This window comes from Carassius gibelio, chromosome A4 (assembly GCF_023724105.1).
Source record: "Carassius gibelio isolate Cgi1373 ecotype wild population from Czech Republic chromosome A4, carGib1.2-hapl.c, whole genome shotgun sequence".
Lineage (NCBI taxonomy): Eukaryota > Metazoa > Chordata > Actinopteri > Cypriniformes > Cyprinidae > Carassius > Carassius gibelio.
In genome coordinates this window covers 30887335-30904225 of record NC_068374.1, presented here as the reverse complement: position 1 = coordinate 30904225, position 16891 = coordinate 30887335, and the positions used below count along the sequence as shown (strand labels likewise).

The window sequence follows — 16891 nt, the reverse complement described above, 5'->3', positions numbered from 1 at the left end:
TGGGAAAGATTATTTTAAAATATTTATTGTGAATACAATTTTTTGATTGATATAAATTACAAACAATATTATTTGATGTTTCCATAATATTTTAAATATATAAATATATTATATTATAATATTTAGATGTAATCTATTTATTCGTGGTTAAAATAATTTTAATGCATTTTCTGAACGTTATATATTTTCATGTGAAGGAAAAAAATATTTTATTTTGAAGAAAAATGAATAGGTAATATTTAAAGCAAAATTTAAATACTATTTATTGCACATCTATCTATTGATATAAACGCTATAAATAATATTTAATCTTTATATGACGTGTAAATCATATGTGTGTGTATATTATTATTATTTTTTTATTTAATATATTCAAAATTAATGTATTAAAGTGTATAAATAGTTCATGTAATATTCTGCATTTAATGTTTTGTGAAATTGGAGGGTTTCTTTTGGCTTCACAGAGTTGTGGACTGTGTCTGAGTTGTTCTGTGGCAGAGCTGCAGTTTGGTAACAGTAGAGTGTTTGCTGGGTTGTTTGGAGTGAGTCCATGCCACCGAACCAGACTCCGATCATCAGCTCTGTGTAAACACCATACATCAACAGCTGCATCCCACCAGCCTTAATGAGAAACACACACACACACACACAAGGCTGCTGGAGGAGTTGTTGTCCTCAGAGTTTTGAGTGATCAAGCAGAAATATAATTAGTATCTGGATAAATATAAGAAAGACAAAGAGCAGGTGCTTTACTCAACTCTCTGTGTGTGTAGAATTATCACATTTTTCTTTCTCGTTTATTTATTGCCACGTTCAGTGTAGGGCCAGCCAGAGATGAGAATGTAGAAATGATGGACGAATAGGGGATAATGGAATTGCAAACTGTCACAAGCTGGATTCAAACTCACATTAACTGAATGGGCACCGTGGCATAATGTATCAGAGTATGCAGTTAAAAGATTAGCATCACTTTCTAACTGTACATAAATCAAAGGGGATGGGAAGTTTCATCACAGTTTAATCCTCAGGATGAAAGTGCACTCCCTATAAACAAGTATGCATAATGCTGTACAAAATAGTGTCATTAATGTTATAAATTAATTTTAGAATGTTTTAAAATAATTATAAATGTTCTTTATACTTGATGAGTTTTTATTAGATACATTTGATGTTTTTATAGTATAAATGTATAATTTATATATTTTTTTGTGGTGGGGTCAATAAATAATATAATTTTAATTTCTACAAAATTTAGATACAGTAAAAACTGATTTGTGAAATATATCAATTTAAAATAGTTTTCTATCTGACAATAAATACTGAAGTAAGACTGCTAATAATGCAGATTTACCATCACTGGAATAAATGACATTTTACAATATATTAAAATATTCTGAAATATTATTACAAATTAAAATACATTTTTCTTTTTTTTCTTTTTACAAATTTGTTATTTTCTGTATTATTTTGCAGCCTTGAGAGACTTCAAAAACACCAAAAAAAGTGACTTATTCCAAACTTCTGACTGTTAGTGATGCTTCGTCTCTTGCTTTCACTCTCCACTGTCTATCACATAAATAATTTTTTTTTTTTAAAAACAAGATTAGAATTGCCTTAGAATTGCCTCTGCCTTGAACACATGCTCCATGGTGCCTTGTGAAGCAAAATAGCAGTTATTTGTTGTCAGTATCATAGTAAATGATATCCGCTAAGGTTATTAGGTTGCATCATCTCCCTCGAGGCATGCTAGAGATGTGCATCACTCAGGTTTGTCCTCACTGCAGGGACTGCTGGCAGGCCATCGGCTAGTTGTTAGTCAAGAGGAGCATCACTTGACAGGCATCAGCAGGCTCTGATGGAGGATGAAAGGCCTCCGTTCACTGGCATTCTGTCTCTCCCTGGAGACTGTACTGAAGCCTGCCTGCTACCTGCTGACCATCTGTCCCACTTCTCCATCACAGCCACCCGCCGGCACCCGCCGCTGGCCACTGCCCATAACTCACACTTAATTGAAAAATGCATTAGTTACACTTTTTTTCTCATTCTGTTCTCCCATTCAAACAGTTTCAGACATTTCCGGATGCATGAGTCATATTCCTGATCTTAACTTTTCTAGCTGAACTTTCCTGCTCCGCTTTCAGCTGTGCGTGTGCGATAAAGTATGTTTGTGTACATTTCAATCCACTATCTGTTCCTCTTGGGGTTTAGATTTGTAGTGTGAGTGGAAAACAGTTTCTAGATCTGGTTTTGCAGTGTGTGTGTTCAGACCCTCCGCTGGCAGGGCAGAGGCCGAATGGAGCTGTTCTTGAGGAGTTCCTCTCAAATTAGGTAATTGGCTGAAATGAGGAATAGCTGTGGGTCTTTCTCAAAAGCACAGCGTTTAAGATCCCCAGCTTTATATACAATCAACCAGTAGATATTTACATTTACATTACTCATTTAGCTTTTAGGTCCAGATTTGGGGATCCCTGAACTAGGGGTTAAGAGTCTTGCCCAGGGACACATTGGTGTCTCACAGTAGATTTGAACCCGGGTCTCTCACACCAATGGCATGTGTCTTATCCACTGTGCCATCAACACCCTCTAAATGTGTATGTGCACATGCAAACTTAATCACCAGGCTTAACAAGAGGAAAGAAGTAGTTGCAACTGGATCCACACCGTTGAAATGGCCTCAGAGGTCTATGAATCTAATTTATGGACCAAACGTCTTTTTTTATTTTATAGTATGTGTAAATACTCTCTGCTGCTGTCCAGGGTGAAATACTCCATTATAGGAGGCAGGAAAACAGTTTATTAGTGCTGGTAATTGCCTCTTTGAAACAATCAGTGGGAAATGTGTAGGAGAACAAACTCTACACAAACTGTGTGGGTAATAGCATTATGCATGGTCAGGTGATTTTTTGTGTTTTTTGGATTGTACTTACAGTCCTTCTGGGAAGTTACTAGATACAGTAACAGACATTTGTAATTATGTGATATATATATGCACAAGTCAAAGTTCAGGAATTTTATGGATGGTCATTATGGATGTCAGATTTTTTTCTGGCATGTTGGTGTTATATCTTTCACTTGGATGTTGTAAGTTGCAGTAAATACAGTTGGATAAAACAAAAACTGTGTCCGTCTTCATTTCAGGCTGCAAAGCAACAAAACGTGATTATTTTAAAGGGGTGTATATATAGAAATAGTTTTAAAACCATTTTTATTAAGAAAATTATTTTGTGTGTGTGTGTGTGTGTGTGTGTGTATATATATATATATATATATATATATATACACACACACACACATATATATGCACATATATATATATATATATATATATATATATATATATATATATACATATACACATATATATATACACACACACACACACACACACACACATATATATATATATATATATATATATATATACAATACACATACACACACACACACACACACATTTAAATATATATTTCTAATACATTAATAATTTACTAACATTCAGTAGATATATAATTTATAATATAATTTAATATAATATAATTTTCTATAATATATTAAATATAAAATATTTAATAATTAACAAATTAACATTTTATTCAATTTAAATGTTTAATATACAGTAATATTTAATATAATATATAATATTTTTTAATCAAACTATATATATGTTTTTTTTTTAAGTGTTAATGTGAGTGGTGCACAGATTATCTTATCAAATATTTTAATATTGAATAATAAAAAAAAATAGTCAAATGATAACTGCAGTTTTCCCTATAGCTGCTGCATGAATTATGACATTAGGAAGGCGTTCATGTTGGCTTATCTCCTAAATGCTGCTATTCTGACATGACCCAAAGGCAGCATTTAAACTCTCTTTTAGTGGGTGATTCTGTGTCTGCAACAGTGCTTTATTACAGCAACTGTGAAAGTCTGGGGCTAGATTTGCTGACAGGTCCACTGGCCCGACATTTACATCTGTAAATCTTCGGCCCATAAACACTGCAGCAGGACTGGAACACCGCACAGACGCTGAGCTGTTTTAAGGGCCACTGGGCTTTATATGTTTACATTTAAAATTTTGTCTCAGAGTAGTGAAAAACACACACTCCCTGTCCTTCACCAGCGGTGCATGTATGGTGTGTTGCTCTGGGGTGTGTCTTCTGGAAGTGTGTGTGTGTGTGTGTGTGTATAATTCCATGGAATTTTACGTCTGGGGGATGGGCTTCAGAAACCCTCCAAATGTGGAGTTTGTCAACTGTGGGATCATTATAACATTTGTGCCTCTGGGAAAAACAAGCAGGAAAAAAGTGCAAGGAAACCGATTGAAGAGGACTTTATGGATGATGTACGTTTTTAGGGGGATGGGAAGATAAAAGGACAGAGCCGACAGCGCCAGGGAAATAAATCTCTCTCCCTCTTGCACTCATGTTTTTCATTTTCTCCTTCCCGCTCTTTCTCTCCCCTCATTTGATTTCCCTTTCCTCCATTTGTCTTAAAAGAAGCCATCATTAAATGTGCAGTGACTCTCCCTCATTGCAAACACAGACTTACACATATCCACCTTTTCCTCACACAGTTCACTCTTACACACCACCCTTTATGCCTCAATGAAGGTGAATAAAATTAGAATGTAAGATGAGCGTCAGCACTCAAACTATTTTGGGAGAGAGACTAAATTATGTTGAAATTTTAAGCATTTAAACTAATTACTATCACTATTTTATGCTACTGTACATTTGTCAAGGAAAAAGAAAAAACTATAAAACAAATAAAAAGGACAGTTCTTTTAGAGTGTCATCCCCCTATTTGATGTGAGCATAAGTATTGGGACAACTGAACTTAAAGCAGATGTAAAAGTTTTAAAGCTAATATTTAATTGCAAATCTCTTGCATTTAATCACAGCAGTGAGTCTGCGACCCATAGGAATATGAAGATAACAGAGCAATTTTGTCTTTTTGTCCTAATTCTTATGGAGGGCACAATATATACACAGTCCACATCTCTCTCTCTCTCTCTCTCTCTCTCTCTCTCTCTCTCTCTCTCTCTCTCTCTCTCTCTCTCTCTCTCTCTATATATATATATATACATCATGGATTTTAATGATGTAATACTTGTGTGTTTCAGGTATCTGGGATCGTTGGGAGAGCAGATGTGTTAGCCAGTATGTTGTTCCTCCTGGCGTTTCTCTCCTATATTAGGTAACAGATTTAATAATTAAAATGTAAGGCATTGATTAAAGAATTTTTGAATTCATTGTAATCATCAAAAAAAAAATACATAGTATCCATTCATTTTTATTTACAAGTTCTTGAGCCTGTGAACGTGAAACCTGAGGTTCTTTACTAAATTGATGTTTTCAGCATTATCGAAAATACCTGTAAATCAGACCAAAAAAAATCCAATTTATTTGACTTGTGATACATCATGAAATCTGAAATTTGGTCCTGAATTTATTTATTTATTTATATTATTTTGCTTTGTATGGTGAAGAGAGCCATGAATCAAAATTGTAGTCAGACTATGTGAATTTAATTTTTTTTTTATATACTGCTATTAACTTTCTAAACTTAACTTTCAGTCTTAATTTGTTCATTTTGTTTTGTTGTTGATTTTTTCACTGAATATAAAGTTCAAAAGACCAGCATTTATTTGAAATAGAAATCTCTTGTAATCTTTCTTTAATGTCACTTTTGATCAATTGAATGCATCCTTATAAACAGAGGCATTAATTTCTTGAAAAAAAATGGCCCCAAACTTTTGAAAAGTACTTTAATTATGGTGACTTTCACTTGTTTTCTTTTTCTTTCAGGAGTGTGTCAGCGAGCAGAATGGCAGACAGGTTTCCCCCCACAGTGTCTGTCTTGTCACTGGCTCTCAGTCTGCTGTTGGGCACCTGTGCGATGCTGGTGAAAGAGACGGGTGTTACGGTGTTTGGTGTGTGCGTCCTATATGATTTCCTGGTGCTTTGTCGCAAACCACTCATCTTGTAAGTTTTTGTGTGTTTTCTTTGCAATAATAATATTAGTGGATGCTGATTATTGTCAGCTTGCATGGCTTTGGAAAGCTCTATGTGTCATTGTATTGGAATTTTTAGAGTCAGCATGCATAACATGACATCATTACTGTCACATTTGGTCACTTTTCAAACAATTCTCAAATTGTCTTTGGTCGGTCATCTTTGATTTATATCTGAAATAGCAAGCATTTAAATCTCTTGTTGGTGTGCAGTATATATGAATGGCATGTAAATGGCTCAAGGAAGGCCCCCTGTCTCCGTCTATGTGGGGAATCTTCAGCGGAATGTTTATAGAGGATTCCACTGTGGCTGGAGTATCAGAGCTGCCATATGCTTTCAATCTTCAGCCCAGGGCTGACACATGCAGTCAGATCTCATAGCACAGACACTCATTAAATTCATTAGGTTAAAGTTTGACGGTCCCTGGACAGAAATTGTTTGGTTGTATGTACTGTCTAGAAATTAGCTTAGCTCATCAAAACATGTTAATTCATGTGGACACAATGTCCTCAGGTACTCAGGTACAATGATTCTCTATTGTATAAAACATTTAATAACATCAAGAATATTGCAATTATTTCATGTACTTTGTATTTAGCCATTTCTAAAATGCTTTCCATTAGATTACTTTCACATTCAAAAAACGCAGTGGCAGGTTCAGTTAATTTAGGTAAAACAGTGCAAAATGTCAGTTTTAATATATATATATATACATACATACATTATATATACATACATTATATATATATATATATATATATATATATACAGTTTTGTTCAAAATAATAGCAGTACAATGTGACTAACCAGAATAATCAAGGTTTTTAGTATATTTTTTATTGCTACGTGGCAAACAAGTTACCAGTAGGTTCAGTAGATTGTCAGAAAACAAACAAGACCCAGCATTCATGATATGCACACTCTTAAGGCTGTGCAATTGGGCAATTAGTTGAAAGGGGTGTGTTCAAAAAAATAGCAGTGTCTACCTTTGACTGTACAAACTCAAAACTATTTTGTACAAACATTTTTTTTTTCTGGGATTTAGCAATCCTGTGAATCACTAAACTAATATTTAGTTGTATGACCACAGTTTTTTAAAACTGCTTGACATCTGTGTGGCATGGAGTCAACCAACTTGTGGCACCTCTCAGCTGTTATTCCACTCCATGATTCTTTAACAACATTCCACAATTCATTCACATTTCTTGGTTTTGCTTCAGAAACAGCATTTTTGATATCACCCCACAAGTTCTCAATTGGATTAAGGTCTGGAGATTGGGCTGGCCACTCCATAACATTAATTTTGTTGGTTTGGAACCAAGACTTTGCCCGTTTACTAGTGTGTTTTGGGTCATTGTCTTGTTGAAACAACCATTTCAAGGGCATGTCCTCTTCAGCATAGGGCAACATGACCTCTTCAAGTATTTTAACATATGCAAACTGATCCATGATCCCTGGTATGCGATAAATAGGCCCAACACCATAGTAGGAGAAACATGCCCATATCATGATGCTTGCACCTCCATGCTTCACTGTCTTCACTGTGTACTGTGGCTTGAATTCAGAGTTTGGGGGTCGTCTCACAAACTGCCTGTGGCCCTTGGACCCAAAAAGAACAATTTTACTCTCATCAGTCCACAAAATGTTCTTCCATTTCTCTTTAGGCCAGTTGATGTGTTCTTTGGCAAATTGTAACCTCTTCTGCACATGCCTTTTTTTTAACAGAGGGACTTTGCGGGGGATTCTTGAAAATAGATTAGCTTCACACAGACGTCTTCTAACTGTCACAGTACTTACAGGTAACTCCAGACTGTCTTTGATCATCCTGGAGGTGATCATTGGCTGAGCCTTTGCCATTCTGGTTATTCTTCTATCCATTTTGATGGTTGTCTTCCGTTTTCTTCCACGTCTCTCTGCTTTTGCTCTCCATTTTAAGGCATTGGAGATCATTTTAGCTGAACAGCCTATCATTTTTTGCACCTCTTTATAGGTTTTCCCCTCTCTAATCAACTTTTTAATCAAAGTACGCTGTTCTTCTGAACAATGTCTTGAACGACCCATTTTCCTCAGCTTTCAAATGCATGTTCAACAAGTGTTGGCTTCATCCTTAAATAGGGGCCACCTAATTCACACCGGTTTCTTCACAAAATTGATGACCTCAGTGATTGAATGCCACACTGCTATTTTTTTGAACACACCCCTTTCAACTAATTGCCCAATTGCACAGCCTTAAGAGCGTGCATATCATGAATGCTGGGTCTTGTTTGTTTTCTGACAATCTACTGAACCTACTGGTAACTTGTTTGCCACGTAGCAATAAAAAATATACTAAAAACCTTGATTATTCTGGTTAGTCACATTGTACTGCTATTATTTTGAACAATACTGTATATATATATATATATATATATACATACACATATATATATATATATATATACATACACATATATATATATATACATACACATATATATACATACATTATATATATATATATATATATATATATATATATATATATATATATATTAGGGGTGTAACGATACGCGTATTCGTATTGAACCGTTCGGTACGACGCTTTCGGTTCGGTACGCGGTACGCATTATGTATACCGAACGGTTCGTTGGAGTAATTAATTATATTTGAAAAAAAAAAAAAAAGAGAGAGATAGAAATATAATGATATGCGTTCAACAAGGTAGCCCAATAACCCAAACAACGTAACAGGCAACGCCCCTGACACTCCCGAAGAAGAAAAAAACACCCTCTTATATGTTTATGTTAGGCTACTCAGCAGGCGCTCGCTCACTCAGTACGCGCTGAAGGCTCGTTGCAAAATAGCCAATGCGTTTAACAGACTAGAAATGAGAAGATCCTCCAATAACCAACAGGTCTGGTGTTTGGGTGCACTTTGGATTCCCTTTAAGCTGTAATGGTGATGGCAAGAGAGCGCTCGGGCAGAAGCGCTCGGGCTCGCTCATGAGGCGTCTGTCTTTGCTAAGCAACAATGACGTGCTCTCTCCATGAGACGCGGAAATTTCAGCGAAGGATAAATGGATTTCCTGCTCTAAAAATCGCTTGCAGTAGCTCTGCTACTAAATTTATTTCAAAATTGCAATCCATATACAACTATGATCAGCTGATCCTTCATCTTGGCTGAGCTCTCAACGTTGTTACGGGAAAGGATGAAGCTGATTGGTTGGTTCTTGTCACATGACCCGCGGTGCGCTTGCGGCATTCTGAAAAGTTGAGATGTTTTTACATTTTGCTGTATCTAAAACGTATCGAACCGAACCGAACCGAACCGTGACATCAGTGTATCGTATCGAACCGAACCGTGAATTTTGTGAACCGTTACACCCCTAATATATATATATATATATTTATATATATACATACATACATAAATTTTTTTATGCCCACAAATGACAATTTGCGTTACAAAATATGTCTATTTATCATATACCAGTAGACTTCTCAAATAAAAGCAAATTAGTTTTTTGCTTCTTTAATCATTTAAAAAACAACTTTCTGTTTGACTGGTATCAAACAAATTATAAACAGATGATCTAGCCAAAGATCAGCGATGAAGAATACACAAAGCAAACTTGGCTCTTGTGTTCGTCTGTGGCAGTAATTGGCATTCAAAGAGAGTCAATCAGGGCGAGACAAACAGCAGTCGCACTCCTCGACTCAACCCAAACTCTCTCACTCTCTCTCTCTTATGCAACCTCATTTGCTTCAATTACAGTCTCAGCTACTTAAAACGTACTCTGTGTCCGGTGGGTCTTCACTCTCCAAGAGTGTGAAAAGCTGAACAAAGGGGCTCATCAGTGAGTGGAAAATAGTTAGGGAAAAAAACCTTGACTGGCACTTGGGTTCACATTACTTTAGTAAACACGCGACAGAGATACCAGACTGAGCCTTGAATCCTGTTTGCAAACATTACACCCCTGTATACACATTCCCATACAATCCCAAGCTCATTCCTCTCCCCACAGGCTAATAAGTTTCTGTCCCAACCTTGCGGTTTTGAAGATGTAAAGAAACCCTTTTTTCATGGTTTTATATCTGACATTACCAGTTCTAACAGCATTTTAACTGGAAAATGTTAACCGCAACCATCTAGAAGCAAGTTAGAAACCACAAATGATAGACAATGTCATCTGGCCAACTGTAATATCTTTGATACAGTTTGCATGCATATATATACATATATACATATATATATATATATATATATATATCATGTTGCAGTAATGCATTATGTTGTCTAGAACATTTCACTACAGCACTTAAATTATGTTCAGTGCCAGTAATGTTTGTGCATTTGAGTGTCTCGACAATCCCATGTGTTCTGCCGAGATCAAAAACACAAGGCATGCATCTATTTCTCTGCATTAGTCACAGAGCACATAACCTCAGAAACAGCAGAAACCTCACAGATAAACATGACATCAAACATCCACTAGCAAAAGCTCCTTTCTTCCACTATTAAGACATTTAATATTGATTATCTGATGTTTGTAGCGTTTATTTGTTTACGGGCATGCATGTGCAACATTTCACAAATACAGGATATTTTTTGTCTTCATGTTTTTTAAAGCAATGGAGTCACATGTTGTTGTAAAAGCTATTGGATATATGAAATATTTTCTAAAATATATTTGACCAGCACATTAAGTGGGTTTAAATTCAACATGTCTGTAAAATGTGTTGGATTTTCTCTAACATTTATTTTTATTTAATATTATTTTTTAATTTGTATTTAATTGTTTATAAATTGGAGCCATTTATTAACTATAATTATTAAAATACAAATTTCCAAAAAAATAGCTTTAACAAAATGTTTATTATAAATCTTCATTTATTATTATTTTATTATCTTTTATGAGATTTCTTTTTTTAAGAAATGCAATCTTTTTTTTTTTCGCTTATTCAATGTTCATTCAAGGAAAATGACATAACAGAAATCATTCTAATGATTTAGCACCTACTTTTACTAAACATCTGTTGGAAAATGTTAGAAAAGTAAAAAACAAACATTTTTATTGAATCCCATTCAATGACAGCGCCATGTATAATTTTTAGGTTGATTATTAGACTTCAAGGAATATTTATGAGATAATCAGGCATCGTAGTAACAAGAAGTTAAGAGACACAGCAGAAAAGAACATGCGTGACTTATTCAAACAGAGTGACTTGGGCTGTGGGCTGCTGGTAGGAATGATAACACTCTGCAGCCTTAAAGAACAGCAAAGGAAAGATTCCTTTCTCCATCTACAGCTCCCTCTGGGGAATGAGGGCTCTGCAGCTTTATTTGATTTTCAAAAGTGCCCATAAACCTTTGCTGCTACCCATGACCCTGGGGAGAACACGAGGCACAAAATCTCTCTCACACACACAAAACATACACACACTATGAGGAGTGTGTGATTGCGACTGATAGTCGTTGTAATGCCTGCAGACATGCTGTCTCTCAATGTACGTTTCGGGGTGTGTGTGTGTTTGCACTAAAGGCGGTGGAGTGTCTCCTGTGGGCTTTGTTATTATTAAATGCAGAAGATGACACTTGTTTTTCTCTCTACACCAGTGAAATATTTATAAGAGTATCAATTGCAAACTCCTCACAAAGACCTGACATTAACTAAGTAAATGTTCCCAATTCCATTAACATGATTGTTTGCCTGCATTTGTACTGTTAGGAGTAGAGTAGACGTGCCATAATTATCTTATTCGTAGTTTCTATAATGCATTTAATGGCACAGCAGATGTTAACGTCTAATTTGTATATTCATAAATGGGGGTTTATTTATGCTTGGTTGCAAAAATTAATAAATCGGAGCCATTTTAAAATGAAACTGCATTTGTTTCTCATTTTATTCCCATAATATTTATGAGAGAAAGAGCATATTTAATGAGGATTAAATGTCAGACAGGACTTAATTTTGTCCACAGGATTTAATTCCTGTGCAAGTTAGCATTTTTAAGACTCCTCCCCTTCTGAAGCATGACCAGCACCCATTGGCTGAAACTTGGTATACCTTGGTGATGTCATCATATAAGGAAAGTCATTTCATAGGCCGAAAATGCGCTATATTGTGATGAAATCTACATTTTATATTTTGAAAATGTATATGGAATAACATTCACAAATCAGTCATTCACAGTGAGACTGGGAACTTCTCCATTGAAAATTAATGGCCTTGATGATGTCATCAGAAAAGCAAATTTGTTTGGGATGCAGAGAATGTGTTTATATTTTGATGAAATCTACATGTTGTGTTTTGATTTCTTTGAAAAATAGCATGCACAAATTAATTTTTCACAGTAAAACGAGGATCGTCTCCATTGGTGGAAACTTGGTGGCCTTGATGATGTCATCAGAAAAGTTGTTTTCGGAGCATTATTATTATGAAACATTATTAAGACTATTTGTATTTTTGAATAACATCCGCTGATGATCACATTGAGAACAGGAATGTGAATTAATGAATAATTAAACAATAATTGTTCAGTATAAACCCCTCCCTGTTTTCCATATCTTCACCTTTTCTTGTAACCAGACAAAACGCCAGAAAATGGAAATAGCGATAAAGGGAAATGATAGACTGCATTTTTTAAAATACTGTACCGTGTTTTCCGGACAATAAGTCACACTTTTTTTCATAGTTTGGCTGGTCCTGCGACTTAGTCAAGTGCGATTTAATTTTTAAAAATTAATTTGACATGAACCAAGAGAAATGAACCAAGAGAAAACATTACCATCTAGAGCCGCGAGAGGGCGCTCTATGTTGCTCTATGTTGCTCAGTGCTCCAGTAGTCTACACTGAAAACATAGAGCGCCCTCTCGCGGCTGGAGACGGTAATGTTTTCTCTTGGTTCTTGGTTCTAAATAAATGCGACTTTAGTCCAGTGCGACTTATATATGTTTTTCCTCATCATGACGTAATTTTGGACTGATGCGACTTATACTCAGGTGCGACTTATAGTCCGAAAAATATGGTACTTGTTTTCTTGCAGCTCTGTTTTCCAAGATGTAGAGGTAATTAATTGAAAGCGGCAGTAAACAGATTAATATACCCATAAAGTAATTTGCTGATGGTTTGATTAAGTCAGTAATGAATGAAAATGAGTTAATGAGCTGATAGAGTTGAGTAGTTAAACGACTGTCACATCTGGTTATGCCTTCGTTCCAGGCACCTGTCGCACTCCAGGTTGAAGGAGCTCGTCAGAATTTCCAGCCCATTCATCAAACGCGCTTGTGTCATCTCGTTACATGTAAGTAGCTGTGTTTTTACTGCCAAATGCCACAATGCTTCCTTTGGTAAGGCACTTTCTGAATTTAGCTGTTATTCCTTAGACTGTGCTTTGATTTAGTGGTTAAGAATCTGGGCTGGATTATACTTTCAAAGTTTTTTGGGATTTTCATTCATGTCTGTTAGCTATGAGCTCATCTATATGCTAGCAACCAACTAAAAGCTGGCAGATATGCGCATTTACAATCCACTGTTTTTCTCTTCCAGGAAAATGAACCAAAAATAAATAATGACCCTAACCATATTAATTAAACCCTAACCATCCAATTAAAAAGTGCTCTTTAAGCATACTTTCATACGTGAACCCCGTGACCTCATCTGTTCACAGTTTGCAGCAAGTTTTTTTACTGTGTTTTTCTGCAGGTTACAGTCATCATGTCTTTCCGTTTATGGTTGATGGGTGGATCCATGCCGCTGTTCTCAGAGCAAGACAATCCAGCATCCTTCTCTCCATATCTACTCACCAGGTCGGTCTGGCTGTCATCCCTCACACATCTTTAATGTAAAAAGAGTTTACAGAGAAATATGTTTTCATTCACTGAAGACCAGTCCTGAGGAAAGTTACTTTTAAAAGTAATGGATTACAATATTGCGTAACTCTATAAAAGTAACTAACAGTAGCTAATTGTGTTACTTTTTATGGAAAGTAATGCATTATGTTACTTTTGTTTTTTAATAACAAAAGATACATTTTTGGCAATTGTAAATGCATTGCTTTACTAGTAACTTGAAAAAGGTAATCTGATTATGTAACTGGCGTTACTTGTAATGTGGGGGTATGGACTAAAATGCAATTTAAAACCAGTATGGGGTCTGATGTAGTTTGGAGCGTACACAAAAGCAGGAAAATTTTGACATTTGTATTTTAATGTCTGTTCTTTGTCTTCTATAATTACTGAATGATCATTAATATTTTATGTGGATGCATAATAGTTCTTAACAGTTTCTTAAAATACCCATGTTATGACTTGTTTGAGATTAGATTTAACGTTAGTCAGGAGGAAATTATCGAAAACACAATAGTAACACTCAGGCAAGGTTTGTTGTTATTAGGAATTTGAACTTAAAATAAAGTGTGACAAAAAAAAAATCCCTTATAAATTTCTCGTTTTGCTATATTATTGCCAAATATTTGTTCATTCTTTTAGTACAAGTTTTGTATGTCTTTTTGGAACTGATCATCATAGTCAACTGAGCTCATAGTCCTCATTGGTCTGAGCTTATGCACCTCAGTTTTTGAGTGAAAAAGCATTATTTATGGATAACTTTGGCAATATTTCACTCAAAAGCTGAGATGAATGAGCTCAGATCAACAAGACCTATGATCAATCAGTTCCTAAAATAAATACAAAACCAACTGAATTGAATCCAAGTTTTGATACCAATATTAGCTGATAATATTGTATGATGAGAGATTTATAAGCAATTGTATAACACTGGTCATTTTTGACAGGGAGCACCAAATTAGGTAAATGATTTCAAGTACAGCACAAGGATTAAACTTTATATTTATTAACTTAATTATTTAACCAGATGTACTGTGTTATCTTTTTAGGTTTCTTACATACTGCTACTTGCTCGCCTTCAATGCCTGGCTCTTACTGGCTCCCATAGTGCTTTGCTATGACTGGCAGGTAAATAGCATCGACATAAACACACAGCAGTCCCTTCACCTGAGTGAGCGCTTGATGATTGCTTGAGTTGTGATTGACAGGTGGGCAGCATTCCTTTAGTGGAGTCTCTGTGGGATGGACGGAATATTGCTTCCCTGACTTTGGCTCTCGTCATGCTGGCGCTGAGCCTGAACTGTGTTACATGCTTACAGGTGAGCGCACACACACACACACACACACACATTTCCACATGTCAAGACAACCGCAGGAACCACGTCTCCGCAGACTCGTTCTGTCATCATTTCTGAAAAAACATACAAATGTAGGTTTCTCATTTTGACAAACATAAAAGCCTTCGCTCATGCTGTCTCACACCCCGCTGTTCTGCCGTTCTTCACTCCCGTGTGCTCCCAACGCAATTCTCTGCGACATAGCACCCCGTGAAAAATAGCAGCGATTGTGAAAATTAGTGCAAACGCTCACGTGAAGCAGATGTTTGCTGTGAGCTATTGCATGCATTCTTCTTGTGCATGAAGTGAGAAGTTTTTTTATTTCTCATCAGAATATTCAGTTCTTCAGGCAGTTATTTCTGCTCATCCCTATCTTGCAGTTTTTGTGAGGTACATATGCTGAATGTGAAATTCTTCATATATCATTCTCATATGGCATATGAATGTGATTCTTGCATTAAAGAAACTGGAAAAAAGTTTCCCACACACTGCTTGCAAATCATTATAAGCACCATTTCAGTCAAAGAGCTGTTCTGTTTCTTGCTATTTTCTGTGCAGCGAATGACCCAAAAAGAATAAAACACTACGTGCATTTAAGAAAATAGCAAAACATTCAAGGTTTCGAGACCTTGAGAGCTTCAGCCACTGATAAAACATTCGCAGGCTTGTTTTGGAAAATATTCGAGAAACTGCAATAGAATGTCAAGGCTGTGTTTGGCGGGCCCCAGAATGCTCTTTTAGTTGTTTGCCGCCGTGTTGGCAGTGTCCTTGAGGGATCTTTTAAAAATGTTCACGTTTCTCCACTCCAGTCCTTGAGTTTGTGAAAGAAAATCATTTTTTGGATGGCTGGTCCAACTACACAAAGAAACTAAGAGAGAGGGAAAATAAAAGAGAAAGAGAGGGAGTATTCCAGTCCCTGATCAGCAGATCTCATATCTACTGACTGAATAATTCATAGTGTGTGTCTGAGACGGGCTGACAGAACAATGTCAGTAAACTCCTTTTACTGAAGCGTGCAGATGTGGGCAAATGTTTGATATTGGAAAAAAAAAAACGGATTTTCTCATTCCGTTAATACAGAGACAACACTCTCAGATTTCATATTTTATGAATGTTTCACAAGTGAAATGATCCTCCAGTCCGGACTTGTTCTGTATACACTGAGGTCAAAAGTCTGAGGCCACACGGGATTTAAAAATCAACTGGCAGTTTTAGAATTTTGAACATTTTTAAATTTTGAAACATAATAACATTCACTTTTTGTGAATAACAGTGTGGTTATTGACTATATAAACTCATTTAAATATTAAAGCTAATTCAACATATTAATAAATACTAAAACAGTATAGATAATATAATAATACTATAATAACACTGTCTCAGTAATCAAATTTATCAAGCAAATGTATGACATTGATCATGTGTCTAGTTTGTGCAGACGGTCAGATGTACTTGCTTTTATTAAAGCTGTTTGAATCATACTCAAACCATGCAATCAAAATGTACAAATTTTCACTCAAGGAAAGGATCTGAAGGACCGAAAAAAGCCAAGGTGAAAGGGAATAAAGGAAAGAGGGGAAGAAGCAGAATGAAAGCGCAGAGCTGAGCGAGACGTGTTAGTCTATAGAGTGCCACTGAATGGAGTTTGGCCCAGTGACATTTTGGGGGACAGACTGCAGATGACCTCTGTTTGTGCTGCCATGACAACTGGAG

General features: G+C 35.8%; 1 protein-coding gene across 1 annotated transcript in view; it reads left to right on the top strand.

The window, feature by feature from the left end:
- The window catches only part of LOC127976982 (protein O-mannosyl-transferase TMTC1-like), a 36623-nt gene that overhangs the window by 5923 nt on the left and 13809 nt on the right, over positions 1 to 16891 (top strand). Inside the window, exons 3-8 of the mRNA XM_052581585.1 lie at positions 5123 to 5196; positions 5808 to 5984; positions 13216 to 13297; positions 13699 to 13802; positions 14891 to 14969; positions 15050 to 15160. Coding sequence (XP_052437545.1) covers positions 5123 to 5196; positions 5808 to 5984; positions 13216 to 13297; positions 13699 to 13802; positions 14891 to 14969; positions 15050 to 15160 — 627 coding nt within the window. The remainder of the gene's footprint in view (positions 1 to 5122; positions 5197 to 5807; positions 5985 to 13215; positions 13298 to 13698; positions 13803 to 14890; positions 14970 to 15049; positions 15161 to 16891) is intronic.